This window comes from Ogataea parapolymorpha, chromosome II, assembly GCF_000187245.1.
Source record: "Ogataea parapolymorpha DL-1 chromosome II, whole genome shotgun sequence".
Classification (NCBI taxonomy): domain Eukaryota; kingdom Fungi; phylum Ascomycota; class Pichiomycetes; order Pichiales; family Pichiaceae; genus Ogataea; species Ogataea parapolymorpha.
This window is the reverse complement of record NC_027865.1, coordinates 543,727-566,180: the sequence shown is the minus strand read 5'-3', so window position 1 is coordinate 566,180 and position 22,454 is coordinate 543,727. Positions and strand designations below refer to the sequence as shown.

General features: G+C 51.0%; 11 protein-coding genes across 11 annotated transcripts; 5 read left to right on the top strand and 6 right to left on the bottom strand.

Annotated features, from left to right (window-relative positions):
- Nucleotides 1-86: 86 nt before the first annotated feature.
- HPODL_04844 (Elongator complex protein 2) lies at nt 87-2,420 on the bottom strand (the record flags this gene model as incomplete). Its single annotated transcript, XM_014081195.1, has 1 exon — nt 87-2,420. One exon carries the CDS (start codon nt 2,418-2,420, stop codon nt 87-89), a length of 2,334 nt encoding a protein of 777 aa, XP_013936670.1.
- Nucleotides 2,421-2,695: 275 nt separating this feature from the next.
- HPODL_04843 (uncharacterized protein) lies at nt 2,696-4,477 on the top strand (the record flags this gene model as incomplete). The annotated part of the gene is made up of 1 exon (XM_014081194.1): nt 2,696-4,477. One exon carries the CDS (start codon nt 2,696-2,698, stop codon nt 4,475-4,477), a length of 1,782 nt encoding a protein of 593 aa, XP_013936669.1.
- Nucleotides 4,478-4,511: 34 nt separating this feature from the next.
- On the bottom strand, nt 4,512-5,280 carry HPODL_04842 (Elongation factor 1-beta; the record flags this gene model as incomplete). The annotated part of the gene is made up of 2 exons (XM_014081193.1): nt 4,512-5,061; nt 5,201-5,280. The coding sequence occupies 2 exons, from the start codon at nt 5,278-5,280 to the stop codon at nt 4,512-4,514; spliced, it is 630 nt and encodes a 209-aa protein (XP_013936668.1).
- A 283-nt stretch (nt 5,281-5,563) lies between these two features.
- On the top strand, nt 5,564-6,700 carry HPODL_04841 (Chromatin structure-remodeling complex subunit SFH1; the record flags this gene model as incomplete). Its single annotated transcript, XM_014081192.1, has 1 exon — nt 5,564-6,700. One exon carries the CDS (start codon nt 5,564-5,566, stop codon nt 6,698-6,700), a length of 1,137 nt encoding a protein of 378 aa, XP_013936667.1.
- A 43-nt stretch (nt 6,701-6,743) lies between these two features.
- On the top strand, nt 6,744-8,009 carry HPODL_04840 (membrane-bound alpha-1,6- mannosyltransferase Initiation-specific; the record flags this gene model as incomplete). Its single annotated transcript, XM_014081191.1, has 1 exon — nt 6,744-8,009. One exon carries the CDS (start codon nt 6,744-6,746, stop codon nt 8,007-8,009), a length of 1,266 nt encoding a protein of 421 aa, XP_013936666.1.
- A 37-nt stretch (nt 8,010-8,046) lies between these two features.
- HPODL_04839 (uncharacterized protein) lies at nt 8,047-9,123 on the top strand (the record flags this gene model as incomplete). Its single annotated transcript, XM_014081190.1, has 1 exon — nt 8,047-9,123. The coding sequence occupies one exon, from the start codon at nt 8,047-8,049 to the stop codon at nt 9,121-9,123; it is 1,077 nt and encodes a 358-aa protein (XP_013936665.1).
- A 130-nt stretch (nt 9,124-9,253) lies between these two features.
- HPODL_04838 (mitochondrial carrier protein) lies at nt 9,254-10,336 on the top strand (the record flags this gene model as incomplete). Its single annotated transcript, XM_014081189.1, has 1 exon — nt 9,254-10,336. The coding sequence occupies one exon, from the start codon at nt 9,254-9,256 to the stop codon at nt 10,334-10,336; it is 1,083 nt and encodes a 360-aa protein (XP_013936664.1).
- Nucleotides 10,337-10,368: 32 nt separating this feature from the next.
- HPODL_04837 (ABC-type multidrug transport system) lies at nt 10,369-14,457 on the bottom strand (the record flags this gene model as incomplete). Its single annotated transcript, XM_014081188.1, has 1 exon — nt 10,369-14,457. The coding sequence occupies one exon, from the start codon at nt 14,455-14,457 to the stop codon at nt 10,369-10,371; it is 4,089 nt and encodes a 1,362-aa protein (XP_013936663.1).
- A 421-nt stretch (nt 14,458-14,878) lies between these two features.
- Nucleotides 14,879-16,642, bottom strand: HPODL_04836 (CTS1 Endochitinase; the record flags this gene model as incomplete). The annotated part of the gene is made up of 1 exon (XM_014081187.1): nt 14,879-16,642. One exon carries the CDS (start codon nt 16,640-16,642, stop codon nt 14,879-14,881), a length of 1,764 nt encoding a protein of 587 aa, XP_013936662.1.
- Nucleotides 16,643-16,858: 216 nt separating this feature from the next.
- Nucleotides 16,859-17,596, bottom strand: HPODL_04835 (putative nicotinamide N-methyltransferase; the record flags this gene model as incomplete). The annotated part of the gene is made up of 1 exon (XM_014081186.1): nt 16,859-17,596. The coding sequence occupies one exon, from the start codon at nt 17,594-17,596 to the stop codon at nt 16,859-16,861; it is 738 nt and encodes a 245-aa protein (XP_013936661.1).
- A 1,788-nt stretch (nt 17,597-19,384) lies between these two features.
- Nucleotides 19,385-22,438, bottom strand: HPODL_04834 (uncharacterized protein; the record flags this gene model as incomplete). The annotated part of the gene is made up of 1 exon (XM_014081185.1): nt 19,385-22,438. The coding sequence occupies one exon, from the start codon at nt 22,436-22,438 to the stop codon at nt 19,385-19,387; it is 3,054 nt and encodes a 1,017-aa protein (XP_013936660.1).
- Nucleotides 22,439-22,454: the final 16 nt, after the last annotated feature.

The window sequence follows — 22,454 nt, the reverse complement described above, 5'->3', positions numbered from 1 at the left end:
TCATATGATCGATGTAATAAATTATAATAGAGGTGCTCTAAAGGTTGCTTAGACTATGTAGCCAATAGTAGTCCGATGAATAGGTCTTAGATGCTTGGCGTCGATCGACGCGTCGCAACAGTGTAAATCCGCACAGAGCAGTCGCCGCTTCCTGCCGCTAGCAGCAGCTCGTCTGCATTTTCGGGCTTTGGACACCAGTTCAGCCGCGTGACCTTGTCATCCGGCACGTTTTTTTCGTCCAGCTGTTGCACCAGTTCGAAATTGCCTTGCATATCCACCGTGTACGTCGAGATCTGGCCCTTTTCGAGTCCCACGGCCACCAGAGCCGACCCATCAATTGTCTGGTTGTAGCAGTCCAACGCCGTCACGGGTGCCGCGAGCTTCACGCTACCCACCATCTCGACCTCTCCAGCAGGCGCCACTCGCCACAGCTTGACCGATTTATCTCGCGATCCTGTGGCGAAATAAGCCGCCTCGCCCTTAAACGGCAGCCAGCACACGTCCCAGATGATCCGGGAATGCGCCTTCTCGCGCTTTTCCACCAGTTCGTACCCAAACTCGCCGCTTCGTCTCCACAACGTGAATTTCCGGTCACGTGACACGCTCACCAGGTAGCCACCATCTGGCGAGAAGCGAAGTCTGGTGATGGTGAGGTCGTGGCCGGCCAACGGCGGCGTTATCTGGAGCCAAGAGTCTATTCTAAACAGTCTGATAACTGCGTGGGACGGCACGTTCGATCGGCACGCCGAGGCTATCAGTTTTCCGTCCGGAGACACGTCCAGAGTGGTGATCTCGAAACCGTGGCCGTACAGCTTCTCGATCTCCGGCCAGAGCGTGTGTCGTTGAAGAATGTCTTCCAAAGGCGGCGTTTCCAATTGTCCTAGCAGTTTGGTTGACAAGTTGGCTGTCTGGGCCCCGTTATCTGCCGTCTCGTCGTCGGAGGTTGGCTCTTGATTTTCCGTCTCTGTTTCTGCTTTATTGGACAGACCAAGCACCGGCAGTGACGCGCTGGCCGGCATGGCGTCGACATCATCGGAGGCGACGCCACAGAGTCTTTGGAGCATGTCTGCGACGGCCTTAGGCTCATCGAACGACCGCATGATTTTTTCGTCGCCGCCAGAGACGAACCGGGAGTTTGAGATCGGTTTGACGCAAATCATGTCGTAGCCATGGATTTGCGGTCTTGCAAACTCATGCCAGGTGCCTTTTTGTAGCCATTTGGCGTAGAGTCGCGTTGTTTGGTCGAGCGACGTAGTAAGAAGATATTCCCCAGAAGGAGACCAACACACGTCTGTGACCTCTTTCATCGGGCCTGTCAAACATGGCTGCTGCTCGTATTGGTCGTCTGAGCCATCTTTTCGGGCCCAGCATCTGAAAGAGCCGGTTTTGCCGTTTGCAAGGATAATTTCTGTGTCGTTTTCAAATAGCCAGAGCGCGCTCCAAAAACCTCCAGAAGCCCCCGTCGCTGTGGACGCACCCTTGATGCTCATCTCTCCGAGACGCATTGACGACACCCAGACACCACTGCTTTCGTCCGGCTCCCAAATCATAATCGACGTATCTGCAGACGAGGATAGTAGCACGGTTTTCGACGGGTGCCAGACGAGGCTCGAAATCCAGTCGTCGTGGCCCATGATGATGGCCTCAAAATTAATGGCGCACTTAGTTGTGTCGTCAATGTCGAAAAAGTGCTGCTTGTTCATCAGCAGTCCCAGCTGGTTCGAAGTGTCGGCTTTGGAGATGGCGTCGTTCAAACACAGCTTCCACAGCCGGATGTATCTGTCCTGAGAGCCAGAAGCGACAAGAAACTCGTCGGGGCCCTGTTTTTTTATGGCAATGGCCTTGATCCAGTCCTCATGGCCGGGGAGTGTGGCACAGTGTTGCAACGGGCCGTTGGCAGCAAGCGAAAACACATGGAACTGCGGCTTGGACCCTCCGGCGAAAAGAACGTGCTTTCCTGGCTCCACGGTAACGAGCGCGAGCGAGAGCGGGAAAAATCCAGGCGTCACATTCTGCTCAGCCACCAGCCGCACAGAAGGCCCGTCTGCGAATGTCCAGACCTTGATCTTGCCATCCGCACCGCCGGTGACAAGAAATTCCTTGGTCACGGCCAGGGCAGTGACACTGGCGTTGTGGGCCGGCAAATCGTGCACCACATCGAGCGATGTAGTCTCGCTGCTAAATCTCCAGACCTTGACGCTGTGGTCCTCGGCTGCAGACACTAGATATGGCGATTCTGGCACCCATTTGACAGCGACGACATGCGCCGTATGGGCCTTTGCCGTGGACAGCACGCCGCGGTGCATCTCGCCAGGCCGCCACAGGGCGATTGCATTCCTCGCGCCATACGCAACGAGCCTGTGCGCAGGACTGTAGTCGCTGATTTGCAGCTCTCTGTTGCAGCCTACAAAGATGGTCATAGCACAGCCGTTGAGGTGGAAAATAAAAAAATAAATCGAAAATAAATTGCAAATAAATTGAAAATAAATTGGAAATAAATTAAAGTGCAATAAATTACAATAAGTAAATGCATACGTGCTGGGCACCCGTTGATAAGGTAAATAAATCAAGTCTCGTGCGCAGCAACCGCACAGGTGCACACGTAATTTTGAGTAGATAAAAATCTCTAGTCTGGCTTGTGTGCTTTTTAGACCCTGCACCCTCTATTTTCCTGTATTTTTTTCCGTTTTCGTTTATGGGCAAGATAACGAGGTCGAGAACGGGCTGTTTTACGTGCAAGCAGCGGCGCCGCAAGTGTGACGAGACAAAGCCTAGCTGTCTCAATTGCGTCAAGTCGGGCCGCAAGTGCGCCGGGTACGGACTGCGGCTGGTTTTCGACGTGGACGACAGTCGGAACGAGAAAAGCAAAATCGGCACAGACGCCAAGGGCCAGCCCAAATACGGGTTCCGGGGACGGCCACGAATAAACAACAGCAATCCGAAGCCGGAAGTGAAAAAGTCCACAAGTTCTGAGCCGGAGACAACGCAGTCTGTGGAGTCGGCAGTGCAGCCGAAGCAAGAGAACCAGCCATGGCCGTTTGCGCCCAACGTCTTTTTCGACGACGTCGTCTACAACGGGCTGGATTATCTCCTGTCGACGGCCGACGACCTGAGTCTGTTCAGCTCCGAGCAGGCGCACCAGCAGCAAAAGTACCATCTCCAGCAGCTGGAGCAGCAGCAGGACCAGCTGTTACAGCAGATCAACTCGCCGCAATTTGTAAGCGACAGCGGCGCATACCCGTTTTCGCTGGACAGCGAGCTAACTTCCAACCCGTCTGAGGACAACTATATCCTCAAACATTTCTTCGACAAGACGATATTTCTGCTGGACGCGCAGCCGTCAGCTCCTTGGCCGGAGTTGATGCTGCGATTTGGCAGCATCGAGCTGGCCAAGTCGTGCTTCATGTCACTAAGCTCGATTCATCTGTACGTGAACAACGGCAAGAACGAGTTCTACAAGAAAGGTATCCTGCACATCAACAACACTATGGAGTATCTGATCAAATACGTGCGGACCAAGGACTCGTCGCGGCCGCAGCTGAGCGAGGAAGACGGCGAGAACGCTCCGCTGAACGTCGACAGCATCGTAACGAACCTGAAAAGCGAGAGCGCGGAGCGGAAGCAGGGCAATTTTTTCGTAATCCTGCTGCTGCTGTATGTGCACCTGTTGTTTGCGATTTTGGAGAGCGGCCGGTCTGCTCTGTCGCGAATTTTCCTCAAGCTGTTCAGCACGATTGCAAGAGACCAGCAGTTCAAGTCTGCGCTGAGCCGCATCGACCAGTCGCAGACGCTGATCTGCATCCTGTCGTGGTTCGACACGATCTCGGCACTGGTGTCGCCAGACTGTCGCGTGCCGTTCTGCAGTCCCGAGTGGTACGGCACGAAGCACGATGCAGTCTCCACAGCGCGCATGAACGGGTGTCCTGGCGAGATCTTCCAGGTGTTTGCTGACATCTGCCACCTGCGCCACCGCATGCACAGCCACACGATCTCGAGCGACGAGGTGGCCGTTGTGCACGGCGAGCTCAAGCAGCGGCTCGTCAACTACCGCGACTACGTGCCGCTGGAGCTGGCGGACTCGTTTGCGTACGAGGAGCGGCTGAAATCGGCGCAATGCTGGTCGATCTCGGCGCTGATCAAGCTGCTCGAGATGTGCGACCCGGGCCCGCACACGCAGGACGTGATCGAGAGCCTGACGTTGGAATTCATCCACACGTACGAAACGCTCAACACAAGTTCGCCGATCGTGACGCAGATGGTGTGGCCCGTGTTCAACATTGCGCTACACTGCAAAAAAGAGAGCTCGCGGCGCAGGCTGCGGCAGTTTGCACAGACACTGTACAAGATCGTCAACATGGGTACGATCAAGACGGCGATGCAGCTGATCGACGAGGTGTACGAGACGGGGTGCAAGGTGGAGGAGATCCTGCAAACAAAAGAGTGGCTGGGGTCGGGCATCGACTTTTTACCGTGCTAGTATTTCCGGACGATTTTCTACCTATTAATACTACTTACAGTTTCTGCATAGCAGCAATGTCAGTAGACTGGACATAGTCGTCGAACTCCTCGATCTGGGCCTGGAGCTCGTCGATGGAGACCTTCTCGTCCTCAACAACACAGTTGATCTGGAGCTTCTTGATACCGAATCCAACAGGAACCCATTGGAATCCACCCCAGGTCAGACCTTCCTTCTCGATACCCTTGACGGAGGCCAGCAAGGCGTCGAGGTCGGTCTCGTCATCCCATGGCTTGACGTCGATGGTGACAATCGACTTAGAGGCTGGCTTAGGGCCCTTGGCAGCCTTCTTGGCAGCGTACTCGGCGAGTCTCTGTTGCTTCAGCTTCTCGGCCTCCTCATCGACGTCCTCGTCGTCGGAACCGAAAAGGTCGACATCGTCGTCGTCCTCGGCAGCAGGAGCCTTGGCAGCAGGAGCCTTAGCTGCTGGCAAGGACTCGAAATCCTCAGTGAACGAGGCAATGTGGTTGAACCATCTGCTGAAGTTTGGGTAAGCAGATTGGAAGGCCTTGTAGGCAGCAACGTCGGCTTGGGTGGCGGAAGTACTGCATTGTTAGTATTTGTAAGATTTCCCTCAGTCGCCCGCCCGTAGACGGATCTTGTTTGTCACTCATGCGGCGGGTCTTGAGGCCGCCTCATAAACATGGACCAAAGAATGTAGTTCATCAGTGGAAATTTACTTACCCTTCAATGTAGGACTTGTCGGCCAGGAACTTGTTGAGCTCGGCAACGGTCTCGATCTTGGAGAAGTCGGAGAAAGACATGATGATTAGGTAGGAAGCTTTTTCGATGAAATAAAAAAAATTTACTTCGGCACGCGTGCACGACAAATTTAGGGTTACCCGGACACAACACGGAGGACGCACAGCACGGGAGCTGAGGCCTGTTGTTGGGATGGTGGCGCGTTGAGACGGCATCAATTGTGTGTGGAGTGCCACAAAAACGTCCACTGCTGTTTTCACGCCATTTTTATGATCCTGCTCTACCCATCCTAATTCGCCATGATTTGTAGTGTATTTTACTACTTTATTTTTATTTCTTTAATCCATGGACAGGCCTATTTATCCCCAGGCGCTGTCGACGTCGCTGGTTGCGCGGCTGAAAAACTCGCCGAACCCGCTCTTTATTGCGTCGCTGCCCGCCAGAGGCTCCAAGAGAGCCGCCTCGACCCGTGTTAACTACGCCGAAGACTTCGACATGGAGCTCGAGGACGACCAGGACCAGGACTACGACGAGGACGGGGCTCTGGTTTCCCGGTCGAACACGAATGGTCCAGGCATGAGCATGGCGTTTTTACAGGGCAAAGACGCTCCTAGAGAAAAGTACAAGACGGTGTTCAGCGAAGCTGAGAACCTGGCCAACTGCTCCGTCCCTGAGCAATTGGTGCCCATTAAATTGAACATCGAGACGAGCGGGACGCGCGTGAACGACATGTTTATGTGGAACTTGAACGAGTCGCTAATTACTCCCGAGTTGTTTGCGACTATTATGTGTCAGGAGCTGGATCTGCCGAAATACAGCGAGGCCACCATCGCAGGCCAGATTCGTGACCAGCTGGAGTCGTATCGCGCGGTCGCGACCGTGCCGATGCCGCAGCTGTCGCAGGAAAAGGAGCTGCATGCGATTCTGGACATTTCGATCAGCCTCGACAACACGCTCTACGAAGACAAGATCGAGTGGGATATCTTGAACAGCGCCATCACGCCGGAGGAGTTTGCGCGCACCGTGGTGGCGGATATGGGTCTTCGCCGGGAGTTCCAGAATGCCATCGCGATCTCGCTACACGACGCCATTTTCAAGCTTAAGAAGGAGTTCTTGGAGAATCCGCAGCAGATCCTGTTCAACAACGAGAGTTTGCCGCTGCTCAACAAGGTATACCAGCCGCCTGCGCCGGACACGGGCAACGGCTCGCCCGGCGTGGTCTCGCTCGAGCTGCAGGGCATGCGGTTCGACAGCAAGAAGTACGGAGCAGACTTCAGTCCTCGCGTGGAAACCCTTACACCGTGGGAGATCGAGAAGCGGGAGATCGAGAGAGAGCGGAATATCCGGCGTCTCAAGAGAGAAACAATGCGTGTGAGCGGGATAGGAAGTTCTATGATGGCTCCTGCGCCAGCAAACGATAGAAACGCCAACTCGAAGCGCAAGTACGACGAATTGGAAGGAACGTGGAAATTCGATAAATAAATAGATTATGTAACGGTGAAGAATGGTGTATTTTTTAAATTTCATGTCAATAACCAATGTCCCGGTGCTGAAGCGCGCGCGACTCTACATGGCGACGAATCGCCGGCTGGTGGTTGTTCTTGTGGTGCTGCTGTACTGGGTGGTCCAGAACGTTTGGACGTGGAGCCCTGGGACGCGCGATTTGGCCCAAGTGGACGCGAAGATCGAGGCCGAGCTAAACTCGAATCTACATACTTTTGGAGCGCATTTGCGCCACTTAAACCGGCTTCCGGCAGAGTCGGCCACCCTGCGTGAAAAACTCACCTTCTATTTCCCATATTATCCTGAAAAGCCCGTGCCGAACCAGATCTGGCAGACATGGAAGGTCGATCTCGAAGACGACAACTTCCCCAAGCAGTACAGACGGTTTCAGAAGACGTGGGTCGAGAAAAATCCAGACTACGTGTACCACCTGATTCCGGACTCTGTGATTGAGGACTTTGTGGCGAGTTTGTACGCGAACGTGCCGGAGGTGGTCAGAGCGTACCAGCTGCTTCCGAAAAATATCATGAAGGCGGATTTTTTCCGGTATTTGGTGATCTACGCGCGCGGAGGCACCTACTCAGACATGGACACGGTGTGTTTAAAGCCGATCAAGGACTGGGCCACGTTTGATCGCGACCTGATCCACGCTGCCGACAATAAGGCCGATCTCTCCCAGATAGATCCAGAAGCAAGAACCACGCCTGTGGGGCTGGTGATTGGCATTGAGGCCGACCCGGACAGGCCCGACTGGCACGAGTGGTTCTCGCGCAGACTGCAGTTCTGCCAGTGGACGATCCAGGCGAAGCCGGGACACCCGCTGCTGCGCGAGCTGATCATCCGGATCGTGGAGGAGACGTTCCGCAAACAGCACATGGGCGTTTTGAAAAGAGTGGAAGGCAAGGACTCGGGCGCAGATATCATGCAGTGGACAGGACCGGGGATATTTACAGACACTCTGTTTGATTATCTGAACAATGTGGCGAGCGACGGCAAGTTGGGCGACGGGTACGGCGTGGGGTCGTTGTATTGGCGCAAGCACGGCAAATATAAGCTGAAAAAGACAGAAATTAACAAGAATAACGAGCCATTGCATTCTGAGGACCAGCTTATCAACTGGAGGTCGCTGACCAACATGGACAAGCCAAAGATCATGGGGGACGTAATGGTGTTACCAATCACGAGCTTTAGTCCGAACGTGGGGCACATGGGCTCAAAGAGCAGCTCAGATAGGCTGGCATTTGTGGAGCATTTATTTTCTGGCAGCTGGAAGCCAAAAAACAAATAGGAAAAATAAATAATTAGCTGCATTTTAGATAATTCTCATGAGCAGGCACGAGACGTATTTGAAACTGATAAAAAAGGACCTGCCTGTATTCAATGTTTGCCATGGCGACGATATTAAGGACAGGATAGCCACGCAGCAGGAGTTGGAGCTGATGTCCAAAGTGGACCATCTGGTGCTCAACTATCTGATATACGAGGGCTACATCAACGCGGCGCGCGACCTGGCCAAAGAACTCGGGTTTGACTTTATTTCAGACGCATTGGAAAAGGACGTCTTGTTGCAGCCCATTGAGACGTCCGAACTGGGCCCCGACGACGATTTCGACGTGGAGGCGTTTTTCTCAGCAAACGAGATCCAGAAAAACATATACGACTCGTACAAGCAGCTGATCGGCCACTACGACGAAGACCCGGGCCACGACCTCGCATTCTACAAACGGCTCAGTTTCGGGCTCTCGTCCATCAAGTCCAGAAACGAGATTAAATTGCACATTCTGAACGGACAGATAGAAGAGGCGGTGGTGCTCATCAACAAGAATTTCCCCAGTCTGTTCGAGAAGAACCAGTTTATCTACTTCAAGCTGCTGCATTTGAACCTGATCGAGATCATCCGGACCCAGTTTGCCGGGCCTCCCGAAAAATGTCTGGACGAGAAGCAGTTTCTGGACCGCGTGCTGCACTTTATCTCCAGCAAGTTGTCGACGCTGAAAATCCTGCAGAACAAAGACTTTGTGCAGGAGCTGGAGCTGACTATGGCGCTGCTGTGTTTTGGCAAACGGCTCCGCCAGCCAGACATGGAGGGCGTTCCGGTCAAGCTGAAGAGTTTACTGAACCTGAAGGTGCGAGGCAAGGTGGCCGACCTAGTGAACAAATCGATCCTGCTCAACGTGAACAACTGCGATCTCGACGCGCTCAGCCAGGAAAATCAGTGGTATCTCACCAAAATCAGCGATAAGAAAAACGGAGTCGAGCCGGGTGCGGCTGAAGCACTGGACTCGCGATTCGAGCAGGTGGAAAACTCCAAGCTGCGCCAGTTGATGTCTGTTGCGTCGTGGCTGTGCGAGGTAAACGACGAGGATTTTGCGAGCCTGATAAAGGAGATGTTAGATAAATAGGGAATATTCGGTAGGAAGGAAAAAAATGACAAGAAAGGTAAAATATTGGGGAGTTGAGTGATCTGTAGTCACTGAAAAAAAAAAAGTCAAGAAAATAAAAAAAATTATCTGAAAAAGCATAAACCTTGCCATGACCGACAAAATAGACAAGCACTCGCTCGAGTACGTGGTACGAAGCGGGATTGCCGGGGGAGTGGCGGGAATCTCTGCCAAGACGCTCATAGCGCCCCTGGACAGGGTGAAGATCCTGTTCCAAACAAACAACCCGCATTATCGCCATCTCGCAGGGTCGTTCCGGGGCATGCTCAAGGCTATCCAGCTAATTTACCACAACGACGGGTTTATGGGCCTGTACCAGGGCCACTCGGCCACGCTGCTGCGGATTTTTCCCTACGCAGCAATCAAGTTTGTTTGTTACGAGCAGATCCGCACGTTTCTCATTCCGCGGGACGAATATGAGACGGCTGGAAGACGGCTTCTGGCGGGATCGTTTGCGGGCGTGCTCAGCGTGGCGTTCACGTACCCGCTAGACCTTGTTCGTGTGAGATTGGCGTTTGAGACGTCCCACAGCAGGATCCAGCACGGGCGAGGAAAGATATGGCACATCCTCAAGACCATTTACTACGAGCACCCGCGCTACAGTTTCACCACTGGGGGTTACGTGGCAAACAAACCCCCACTTTTGCGCTTGCTCCACCGCATCGTGGATCGCAATGTGCACGTTTTCCAGGCCATGACAAATTTCTATAGAGGATTTGTGCCAACCATCATAGGCATGGTCCCGTACGCGGGGGTCAGCTTCTACTCGCACGACATGATCCATGATCTGTTCCGCCTGCCCCACATCGCGCCATACACGGTCATCGACGACGACGCGACGCTGGAGACCACAAAAGTCAGGTCCGAGTCGTCGTTCGACACGCGCAAGCCGCTTAAGATGTGGGCCCAGCTGCTCGCGGGCGGCGGGGCGGGAATGCTGGCGCAGGCGGCAGCTTATCCATTTGAGGTGATCCGGAGACGAATGCAAGTCGGTGGGGTGGCGAACCTGGGAGGCCAGTTCTTCTCCATCGGCCACACGATAGTGATGATATATGCGGAGCGTGGATTCAAAGGCTTTTACGTGGGGCTCGGGATCGGGTTCCTCAAAATAGTGCCGATGTTTGCCTGCAGCTTCTACGTTTACGAGAGATGCAAGCACTATCTTCGGATATGAGTTATAGATTAGACAATAGAAATGTGGACCAATTATGCGGTTTTGGCAGCCTGTGCCTGCTCGATCTCGGTGCCGCCGATCCTGCTCTTGTCGCACATGGAGCGGAAAATTCCGCGCGCGTGGTACAGCTCCATCGGCGTGCCAAACTCCGCCACGCGGCCCTTGTCCATGACAAGGATCTTGTCGTAGTTGACGATCGTCTTGAGCCGGTGCGCAATGCACAGAATCGTGCAGTGCGAAAACTCACGGACGATCGTCGCTTGCACGCGAGCGTCGGTCTCGTAGTCGACGCTCGATGTGGCCTCGTCTAGAATCAACACTTTGCAGTCCCGAACAATGGCTCTCGTCAGCGCGAGCATCTGGCGTTGGCCGAGCGAGAAGTTGGCGCCATTGTCCTCCACCACGCTGTTCAGGTGGAACTTGTGCAGGTCTGGTCCTGTTTGCTGCTTGACTTCGGGCAACTCGTCGGGCAAGATGCAGCCCGATTTCACAAGCGCGCCGTACAGCACGTCGTCAGACAGCTGCGAGAAGGGGTCTAGGTTCAAGCGAATCGTGCCGCGGAACAGCACCGGGTCCTGTGGGATAATTGACAGTCGCGAGCGCAGCTCGTGCAGGCCGATGTCGAGGATATTGACGCCGTCGATCTCAATCGCTCCCTCGGGCTCGCTCAGCCGGTACAGTGCCGTCATTATGGTGGACTTGCCTGCGCCTGTGCGGCCGCAAATGCCAATTTTCTCTGCTGCCGCAATCTCGAGGTTGAGGTCCTGGAGCACGAGCGGCAGGTTTGGACGGTACCGCAGGCTTACGTGGGAGAACTTGATTTGGCCGTGCTCGGGCCAAGATGGGGGAGGTTTTTTCGCCGGGTCCGAGCTTTCTGCAGGGGCTTCCTGCGGCAGGTCGATCGCGTATTCGCCAATCCGCTCGACGCTGCTGAGATTTTGCTCCAACTGGCCCATCGACCGCGACGTGTTGATCAGCTGCATGCTGACGCTGACGAGGTACGAAATAATAAGTCCCGAGCTGGCGGCACTGATTTTGAATGCGCGCCCCACGCAAAGCATCGAGATGAGCAAGTTCATACCGGCCGCACACCCATGCAACGACACAGCCAGCCACCGTTGAAGCGAGTTGGCCAAGAAGTACGACTCGTTCATTCTATTGATCAGCGTGATGTTCTTGTCCACAAACTTGCCCGTCAAGTTGTACAACTTGATAGTCTCGTTGCCCTGTAGCACCTCGTCGAAGTTGGCATAGACGATCGACCGCTGCACCCCCTCGATCCGCTTCACCTCGCGCGCCGACGCCTGGTAGAACGAAAACAGCATCGACACCGCCAGGAAGATGAACGGCACGCACACGGCAAAGTACGGCATGTAGATGATGCACATAATATAAATGCCCACCATGTTGGAGAAGCCGAAAAGAATGAGGCGGAACTGTTCCGAGATCTCGTTGTCCAGCACGTCGGTGTCCTTAGTGAACCTATTAAGAATGCGGCCCATCGGCGTGGTGTCGAAGAAGGACATTGGCGCACGCAGCACGCGCTCCAGAGCGCGGATGTTGAGCCGCTCAGACGCGTGGTTCGTCACGTACACGATGCTGCAGAACTGCCACGCGGTGCACACCACGTACAGCAGCGCGAACATCACGTACAGCCCGATGTAAAAGCCGTCGGAGCGGCCGGGGAATTTCTGCGTCGACCAGAACGACAGCCACACGTTCTGGAAGAGCATGCAGAACGTGGAGCACGCCATGCTGGCGAAAATCATCGGAAACATGCCGGTGATGCCCAGCCGGCCGCAGCCAGACCGGAAATACGATACCACGATGTGCATCGGGATGGCATCCTTTTCGCGATGCTCCTGCTCAATCAGACGGCCGCGGTCTTTTTCGTACTCGCGCTGCGTCGTTTGTTTCTGCACCAGCTTGAGCTCCTCGTCCTCCTCGTCCTCAGCCACGATATCGGGCAACTCTGGCTTTTCCTGCTTGGTGCCCTCCTGCTGGAACTCCATCAGCTTGGAAAAATGCCCGTTCTTCGCCAGCAGCCGCTCCGGCGTGTCTACGTCGACAGAGCCGTCCGGATTCACAAACATGATTCGGTCTGCAGCCTGGATCAACGACAGCTGATGCGTGGCGAGCACCCGCGTGCGGCCGCGGAGCAGCCCGAGAATGCACTCGTCCATGATGTGGCGCCCCACTTTAGCGTCCACCGCACTCAGCACGTCGTCCAGCAGCAAAATGTTGAAGTTTCTGCTCAGCACCGAGTACACGGCACGCGCAAGGTTGATGCGCGCCTTTTGCCCGCCCGACAGGTTCACGCCGCGCTCACCAATCTCCGTGAGGTCACCAGCAGGCAGCATCTCGAAATCACTCTCGAGCCCGCAGCCCCGCACAATTTCCGCATACAGCTGCTTGTCTGGCTCACAGCCGAAGATGATGTTGTTACGCACGGTAGCGTTCTGGATCCACGGCTGGGCACAGAGCAGCAGCTGCCCGGCAACAGTGATACAGCCCGTCACCCGCGGCATCAACCCGCTCAGCGCGCACAGCAGCGACGACTTGCCTGAGCCAATGGGGCCGGTCACCACGACAAATTCGCCGTGTGCGAGCGAGAACGTGAGCGGACCCAGAGAAGGCCGCAGCGACACCGCGTGCTTCTCCGCCAGGGCTGCCTCCTTGTCACACGCATCCGGCGCAAGACGCTCGTCCCACGAGAAGGACGCGTCGACCACTCTCACCGCCTCGGCGGCTTTCTCCACGCAAATATAATTTTCGTCGGGCACTTCCTCCGCGGAAAGCAGGTACGCCTGCACCCGCTTGCACGCAACGTACGCATCCGCAGTGGAGCTCAAAGCCAGCGGCATCAGCGCAATGTGGCCAACCAGAATATTAAACAGTGCCAGGGACGAAAAAACATTCGCAGCGTTCCGTAAACTGCCCCCATTGTAGCCGTACATAGACAAAAATCCAATCATCGACGACACACTCGGCAGAGAAATGGCCAACGCAGTGACAAGGTTCCGCAGAAACTGGATGTGCAACATGTACGACATCTCCCTGCCTCTAATTGCCGACACCAGCTTCAAATACGCCGGCTCCCACGAGTAGAACTTTATGATTTTCATGCTGTTGAGCACCTCCTTGACAGCCTTGACACGGGCGTCGGTATGCACGTTAATGCCGCGCCGCAGCCGCATGAGGGGACGCGTACTGTACACGATGCCGCACGCGGCCAGAATCAGAAACCCGACGCCACCAATCGCCGGCCCGCCCATGTAAATGGACAGCAGCACCAGCGTTATAGCCACGCCGATCGGGAACGTGATTATGTAAGCAAAGAAACTGGCCGCCAGATCGATCCGGGAGAGGTCTGTGCCGAGCAGCGAGGTGATGGCTGACGGCGTGAACTGAGTGCGCGAGCGTCTGTCAAGCCGGAACGACTTGTCGAGAAGCACTTTTGTCAGCAGCCCCTTGACCTCGCACCCCACGAACGCCGAGTCGTGGAAATAGTGCGCGATACAGAGGCCCATGCCCAGCACGAGCCCTGTGATCCCTAGCGAGTAGCCGTACCCACTATTGTTGACAGGGACGCCGGACGCCTTTTGGTGGACGTAGGCGATCAGCGCACGCAGCAGCAGCGGGTTGAGGCCCATTGCTACGTCTCCACCTATTTTATAGAGCACACTGAGGGTGTACTCCCACTTAAAGGTCTCAAAAAGCGATGCGAGCACTAGCAGCGACGAGTACGAAAAGTCAGGGTCTGTGATAAGCGCCCTGCGTGCATGTGGGGTGTCAGGGATGCCATTTTTCTTGAGATACTTTTGTTCAGCCTTGCGCTTGCGGGCGGTGAATTTGGTGAGAAAAGTCTTGGCACGCACATCGACGTCGAGATGCGACCCGCGGCGGATGGCAAAGAGGTCCTGGGGCTCGAGCGTTCTTCTGTAGCCGACTCTCAGTATCGGGAGGACCCACGAAAAGAAGAGGTTGCTTAAAAAACTGGTGTTTCTGAACGGGAACTGGGGCCGCTCCTCGTCCGACGGCAGCGGGGGCACGGACTTGTTCCACAGCAGGAACGAGTACATGCGCCTTGCGGGCGTCTGTTTGTCAAGGGGGTCTTCCATAGTACCAAAAAGTGGAAGAAAGAGGTGAGTGAAATTTGTTGCAAAGCGGACGAAACCCGAAAACGGTATATTCCCGAGCAAAATTGCATAATTTTGAATTTAATTTCTTATCAGATTGTACAATTTGGCAGCAATGGCTAGAGAGTAGCCGGTCAGAAACGATATGGCGAGCGTTTGAGGATACCGTCGCTTCCGTGGAGGGTCCTGTATCTTAGAGAGCAGAGCAAGCTCTTGCAAGAGTAGATCGGTGTCGATACGCGGCTGTTTCCTCCTGTTTCTCCTGACGCGCCCCAGTTTTGGCCTATTTGGTTTACGGACCTTTCGCAGTCCCACGGGCCTGGGTTTGACGGTTATAGAAGTCATAACGCAAAATCCTGTATTTTGGCCTATTTATATATATATTGGACTGTGATACATCACATTACGTCCGGTGTGCATGATGACTGTGGCTTGAGCTTCTTTTAAAAATGTCCATGAAGCCGTCTCTTTTCGTGAACGAGTTTTTCTGAGCCTCGTAGTTGCACCCCACATCGACGTCCGAGTTCTGCACGTACGCGTAGCAGGTGGTGCCTGCAGCACACTGCATCTTGACCCACTTGCCGAAGTTGCAAATGGCGAACGAGCCGTCTGACGAGCAGGCAATCTCTCCCTCGGTGGAGCACGAGTCAGGTGACCCGTTGAACAGGCCGCTGGCAAAGTTGGCATTTAGACACTTGGCCTTTTCCAATCCGCTTAGCGACGAACAGTCAGTGTATGCTGCACTTGGGGTGGCAGTGGTAGAAGAAGAGCTCGTGCTGCTAGTGGTTCTGGTTAGGAGTGTGGTTGAAGGTGGGGTGGGTTGTGGTGTTTGAGTGGAGGTGGCGGTGACGGAGGACGAGCTCACGAGTGTTTCGGAGGATGAAGGAGCAAAGCTCGAAGAAACGGAGCTCGGAGCGGCAGAGCTTGCCTCGGACGTGGCCGGGGTATTGGTCGACACAGAGCTGGAGGCGCTGGAAACACTTGTAGAGGTTGGCACACTCAAAGCGCTGGAGATGGTTGAAGAGCTCGAAACAGTTGTGGAGCTGGTGGCGCTAGAAGAGCTGGAGACACTAGAAGAGCTAGATGTCAAAGCTTTCTTTTCAGCAGAAGTGGAGGAGACGGAAGACGACGTAGACGAAGCGCTTTCTGAGGACGTGCTGGAAAAGCTCTTTGAGGTGCTAGAACTCACGGTGGTGGCAGAGGAAGTAGAGCTGGTACCTTGGCTGTCAATTAAAATGCTCTTCATTGCCTCGGCGTAGTTTCCACCGTCAACCTCGTTGCTGAAAGCCTGCGAGGCGTCCCAAAGCATGATACCTCCGAGGTTTGTGTTATCAATGCTCTCGAGCGCACTCTTCACCGTGTCAACGTCCACATAACCGGTAGAAGCGGCCGTACTGGAGGCAGGCAGTCCCAGGTACAACTTAATGTCCTTGTTAGGAGACGTGTTGGCAGCGAAGTTGGCCCAGGTGTCCCAGTTGAACTGTTTGTCGACGTTACAATAGTTGTTGTAGAATTGGATAAAAGCAAAGTCAACGTCGGCATTGGCAAGCATGTCACCCGTGGAAGCATCAGGGTAAACACATTGAGGAGCAGCAGAAATGTAGTAGTCTTTAGAAGAGTCCTTGCTATAGTATTCTCTCAGTTTGGTTGCGAGAGCGGCATAACCGGTAGAGTCATTGTTTTCAATATCAAAGTCGAAACCGTCTATAACTGCATCGCCAAATGGACGTTCGTCGGCGTCTCCACCTCCAAACATGTTCCAAAGAGTGCCGGCAAACTCCTCGGCAACTGAATCGGAGCTGAAGCCGTAGCTGCCGCTGGCTCCTCCGAGCGAAAGTAAGACCTTTTTGCCAAGACCTTGACAGGTCTTGATATCCTCGGCAATTGTATCGCATTGCAAAAGTCCGTCAGAAAACTGGCTGCTGCAGGCATTAGCAAAATTCAAGGTTGGAAGAGTGTCTGCGTCAGAGAACGTGGTCATGAATGAGAGCAAGAAAATATCAGCAGCATCGCTCTCACAATAAGTGGAAAGCCTGTCCTGAGTGCCGGCAGAGTTCTGGCCCCAATACAGAGCCACATTGGTTTTGGAAGCGGCATCAAAAGCCTGGGCGGTGGAAAACAGGAACAGGGCCGAAACCACCTGTTTCAAAACGAGTGTAGGGATCATAACGACTAAAGTGTAAAAGAGTGACTGAAGTGGGAGTGGATGAGCCAGGTTTGCGCCAGGCTTCACCTTTTATAACTCGAATGGCTTTCGAAACATTTCCTTTTTCGTCCCGGAAAAACTCACTAAGCCCAGCCCCACAAAGGTCGTGTGCATGTGCCAGATGTGATCTGCCGAGAATTTCTTGCGAAAATTAATTCAAAAAAAAAAAAAGAACCCCTAATTGTCGTCAACACCTCGCACCAGCCTCATCGAATACTTGTACACGCGGCTGCGTAATTCGGCTGTAGTCTCGTCCTGGTCGTCCTTGAACAGCGGAGACCACATCTCAATTCCTTCGTCAAACACCTCGAATCCGTACTCTTGGGCAAGCTCAAAGAAATTGAGGTCCGCGGCAAGTAGTTTGGGTCTGTGGGGCGAGAATGGGACGAGCACACGGCCCGTCTGAGGCGTCACCAGCAGCTTGCAGCTCTGCAGGAGCTTTCTTTGTTCGGTGTGGTTGAAAATCACATCACTCAACAAAAGCACGTCGAACGTTTTATGGCCTTGAGGCAGTTCCTGCATCAATTCTTCGACGTCGTTGCCCCAGATGTAGCCCTTGGCAGTGCAATTATGTAATTTATTTTGTTCGATGTTATGCTGTATGTTTGATACGAGGTCTGGGTCTGGATAGTCTGTGGCGAGAACTTTCTTTGCACCCAGTTTGGCGCTCAGCAGAGACGGCAGCGCTCCGCCCGCTCCAAACTCGAGCACCGTGCGTCCAACCACCAGCTGAGGATTATTCTCCAATTGTCTGGCTAGTGATTTACATGCATTGGTGAGAATATGGCCGTACAGAGGTGACGATCCCACCAGTGTCACCAGAATGACCTCTCCATTTTTCTGGGTGTACTCAATTGTAGTTTTTGGTTTTTGGGGCTCCTCCTCCGTGGCAAAAAGGTCGTCAAACAAAGACATAGAATTAATTACAGGTAAAACCGGAAATATTGGATTTCTTCTGGGAATATTTGATTTCCTCGTCGGAAACATTTGAATAGTGCGTCGGTAAAAATTGTATCGTGATTTGAGTCATGTGATGACAATATTTGAATGCTCGCTCGGTATCTTTTGTATCTGGAACTGTATTGAAATTGGATTGGTGTCTGATACTATTGCATCCACATTGTAGCTGGATTGCATATGTGAGGTATGCATTAGATCTACATAGAAAAGATTGCATGCAATTTGTGCAGCTTTGTGATCTATCGATCAATATATAGACACAAATTAACATAGAATTAAGACATTGATCAAAATGAATTCCAAATGGAGACGATTGAGCTGCTTTTCTGCTGTTTATGGATGGTAAGGCTCACAGAACATGATGATCTGATAAGTATCTAGCTGGGTATGTTATATATTTGATGTAGGATTAAAATTGCAACCAAATTGCACGAGTTCATGTTTTTAGACAACTAATGTTATAGTATTGTAATATATTGGAGCTCAATTGAATGATATTGAATGACATTTGGCCAGCAAATGCATGTCCATTATAGCGAATAATGAAATTTGAAGTAAGATTGTATTGGAATTATGCACCAATGGAGCTGTAATTGAGACTTCATATAGTATTGTGGTTCGATTGTGCCCAAAATGTGACATGATCAAGTGGAATTGTATGTATATTGGAGGTTCATTGCATTAAATGCAAGATTTGAATGCGAATTGGATACCTTATAGACACATTTTGAACAGATAAGATTTTATTATAACCAGATTGTGTTGGGATTGTAACTCAATTGTGACTGGTTTGAAAATAACGTACATTTTTGAAGCTTCAGGACAGATTTGTATTTGAATTGAATGATCTTTGTACGCAAAATACCCACAAAATGCGAATCAAATGCATTGAGTACGTGTTATTGAACAGATAGTGTACCTAAAATAAGTTTCCTTTGCTTTCTGAGCAAGAAATGGTCATCAAATTGTGTTAGAATTGTATTGATATTGATTAATCTCCTAAAATTGTTAGACTTTTGTATTTGATTTGGATCAAATATGCACTATTATTGTGATATAATTGGGTAAGACAATAAAAATGATCAAAAATTGTACTTGTAATGCTCTTGATTTATCACAAATTTGGACTAGCCGTCTAGAAGTGTACCAGTAATGTTCCTGATTTAAATCACATTTGTATTATTAACTAAGAACTGTACCAGATATGTTATTGAATTATCACAAAAATGGACAATTCGTCAAGATTTGTGGTAATAATGGTCCTGATTTGTCACAAAATTGTAATATTCATCAAGAATTGCGCTCATAATGCTAGTAATTTATTACAAAAATGTACCAGTCATTAACAATTGCATTAGTAATGTTGGTGCTTTATCACATTATTGTGATTTTCGATAGGAATTGAATGACATTTGAATTATCATTGAACCCAAATTAGACGTTTATTGTAGAAGAAAATAAATTGTACTGGAAATTGGATTAGATTTGATTAAGATATGGTGCAAGGTTTAGGTTATTGAGCTGCTTTGGATTACTGATTGAATTGAGAGTGGTGTATTGAACAGCATATGTATTTGAATTATATAGCAAATGAGCAGTATTTAAGTACTAAATGGGATAGGCTAAGATTTGAAATAGATTTGTGGTATAATTGTGTGCAATTGAACATTGTTTGACACCTTTTTGATTGCTTTTGCATTTTTATTGGTTCCAATTGAAGGTCAATCTTGATGCATTTCAATACTAATGCAAGTTCTTAAGAGGAATACCCTGACGACAGTGATCAAAATACTTTGTAGCATGCTTCACCGTCTTTGCAACAATTTCAGGAGTGATTCCATTTTGTGAGCAAGCCAATCGATCCACCAGTTTGCTCCGTCTTGTGTCTGCAAAGTTTCTCTTCATCATCGACCAAATATTCTCGATTGGATTCAGCTCCGGAGAGTAGGGCGGTAAATAAAGCACTTCAAATCCTGTATCATACTTCTGGTTGGCCATTTTGATCATATCTGTGATCTCACCTCCTTTGTGAATCCGGGCATTATCCAGAATGAAAAAACACCGTTGATTGAACGTTGAGTTATGGCGCAACCTATCCATCAATGACCATAAGAAATACATGAAGTGATCTTTGGAACTTCCAGGTAAGGATGTATCCAGTTCTTTGTTCCCTGCCATGGTCATTCTCTTCGCTTTGTCTGCCGCCCGAGCTCTGGATGCCTTAGTATTTCTTGGAGGCCTGCCTTTACTTGCTTTACTAGGAGATTTTTGGGAGCTGCCTGCATTTTCCTCGGCACAACCTGGTTCTGGATCATTTGGTTTATCCGTATTAATGTGGTGTTCCCATTGCATGACACATTCGTGCCAGGCTTTGGAGTTCTTTGGATATTTCACTTGGACATCAACTATTCCCTCGTGTGAGATTGCGCCAAATAACGTAAATGCCGGTGCATTGTTCTTAATGTCAACAACAGGATGGGAACCCTTGAAAGCCCAGCCGAAATTGTCCTTCATATTTTCATCAAATCCAGCTTCATCAATAAACACACAATTACGTGTATAGTTTGCACCGGACTGATCCAAATAGTCAATCCACTTCTGCCTGTAGGCTATGGTTGCCGGAGAGTTTCGATTTTCAGCATGCTTGCTCAAGCGTTGATACTTGAAATTCATATCATTCAAATGTTTTCTCAAGCCTGTCTTGGAAAGCTTAAGATCCTCAAACTGGGTTGTCAACTCATCGAGCAATTCATCAAGTTTCATGGCCCTTTTCTCTTGAGTAATTCTTTTATAGAAGGAAATGATATGCGTTTCATGCTCTTCAGTCAATGGGTTAGCATACGGCCTGCCAAGTATTCCACCCATGGGTATTTCTTCCTGCCCATTGTCGCGAAACTGCTTAATCCAATTCGACGCAGTAGTGTACCTGATTCCTAGAGCTTCGGCTGCTGCCTTTGCATTCCGTGGCACAGTAGACAACCACAAATCAAAAAACTGTTGCCGATCTCTATCACTATATTCTTGACGGTTCCAAGTTCTACCTTTGGTTCCACCGCCACGTTTCTTCGATGGGTCTCCACCATTAAAATCTTCCACCTTGTTCGGATCGAAGAGGAAAGGCGGTTGATTCTCATCATGAAACTCATCAGATTCTTCTTTCTTGACCCCACTAGAGTACCTACTGCTGGAACTAAAGCTTTTTGCTGGTATCTGCTCTGCTCTGTACGGATCATCGCCGAGGGGAACGCATCCTTCATAGTGATTTACCGCACGATGATCACGCGGGTCAAGAACTGGGTAAGAGTAAGACGGGTAATGCTGAGATTGTGTGTCAATCATAGCCCTTGAGCCAGTAAAAGATATACCACTCATAGCATCCCAGTCAACTGACTTCATATCAAGTGAAGGAGCTGGTGTTCTATACTGAGTCATGTATGATGCGCCAAAATTGGTGAGAGCGTCATGAAGTTCAAGATCAGCCTGTTGCAGACCTTTCTGACCCTGATTATTACCAGAGGAGTGATTGCGTCTCCTGTCTGTCATGTCAGATCGAGCACCCATAGTTGGAACATAAAAGGGATTATTGGTGACGTTCACTGTTTTCAGCTTTGGCACTTGCCTGTCTTTTTTATTCAATTCTGAACACCTATCCGACACGGTGAGAGGATGATGTACAACTGTAGAAGTTGAATCTGGTGAATCAGGGATCTTCGAATTCTTTGGTTCATCATGGTAACTAGCCATAATAGAACCTTGCAAGGAGTAGCTTCGGGAGTCGCATCGATCTGCAATTACATCATTGTGAACAGGTTCCTGGGGCACATTTGAAAAACTAGGTGGCGTAATTGTGCCTTCCACTGGTTCAATTGGTCTAGATGAATTCTCATTTGGTCCAGTCGGTTCTTTATCTAACTCGGCACGACTTTCGACGGGCCCAGCTAAGCCAACATCAGAACATCCTGGATCAGAATTGCGGATTGGGTCTTTCACAGCGGTGGCTATCTCCTGCTTAGCACTCTCAATATTGATTGCTTCGCTCTCGTTAGTTGACTTACTTTCAGTAAGCTTCTCTATTCCAGGATATTCATTCTCGAATTTCTCAGTTGAGGCCTCTTTCCCGTTATTTGACTCTGCAAGCTTTGAGGTGGGAACTAATATGGATGTCAACTCAAATTTGTCGTTTGGATGTAGCACAAAATCATCATCCACAAAGCCACCCGAATATTTACCAAGGCCTAAAACAGTTTTTTGCTCTTCTTCTTGGGGCCCTCTCGAGTGTTCAGTGTCGCTCGTCGGGGTAGCCGATGGGAACACTTCAATCGAATTGGTTTCGGCTTCTCTTGTCCCATCGGCTAATGGGCTGCTGCCAATTCTAGTCTCGCTCAGAATCGCAATTGGTAAATCGATAGTCTCAAGCTTAGGACAAGTATCAGTTTTTGCATGATTGTCAATCGTACAATTCGAGTCCAACATCGGTTTTCTTGGCTCTGTCGGTGCATCCCGCATATCCATGACTTTCGGGCCATCACATGTGAAGTCTTCGTGATCATGATTTTGTTGCGAAGCTATTGGCTCATTATTCAGATCCAAAGCATTCACCTCTTCTTTGGGGAGACTATCCAGCTGTTCAGGTAACTTAGGATGCGACGCAGGGTCTCCTGAGTTAGAAAGTCTTGCTTGCCGGAGGCGGCCTGAAGAAACCCTACGCCTAAGACTTTGTGATTTAGATCTTGGAGAGCTTCCCACGTCCCCGAGCTCCGGACCTGATTTTAGAGACTCTTTCAGTTTCCTGCTCATTGACCTTTTTCTCGAC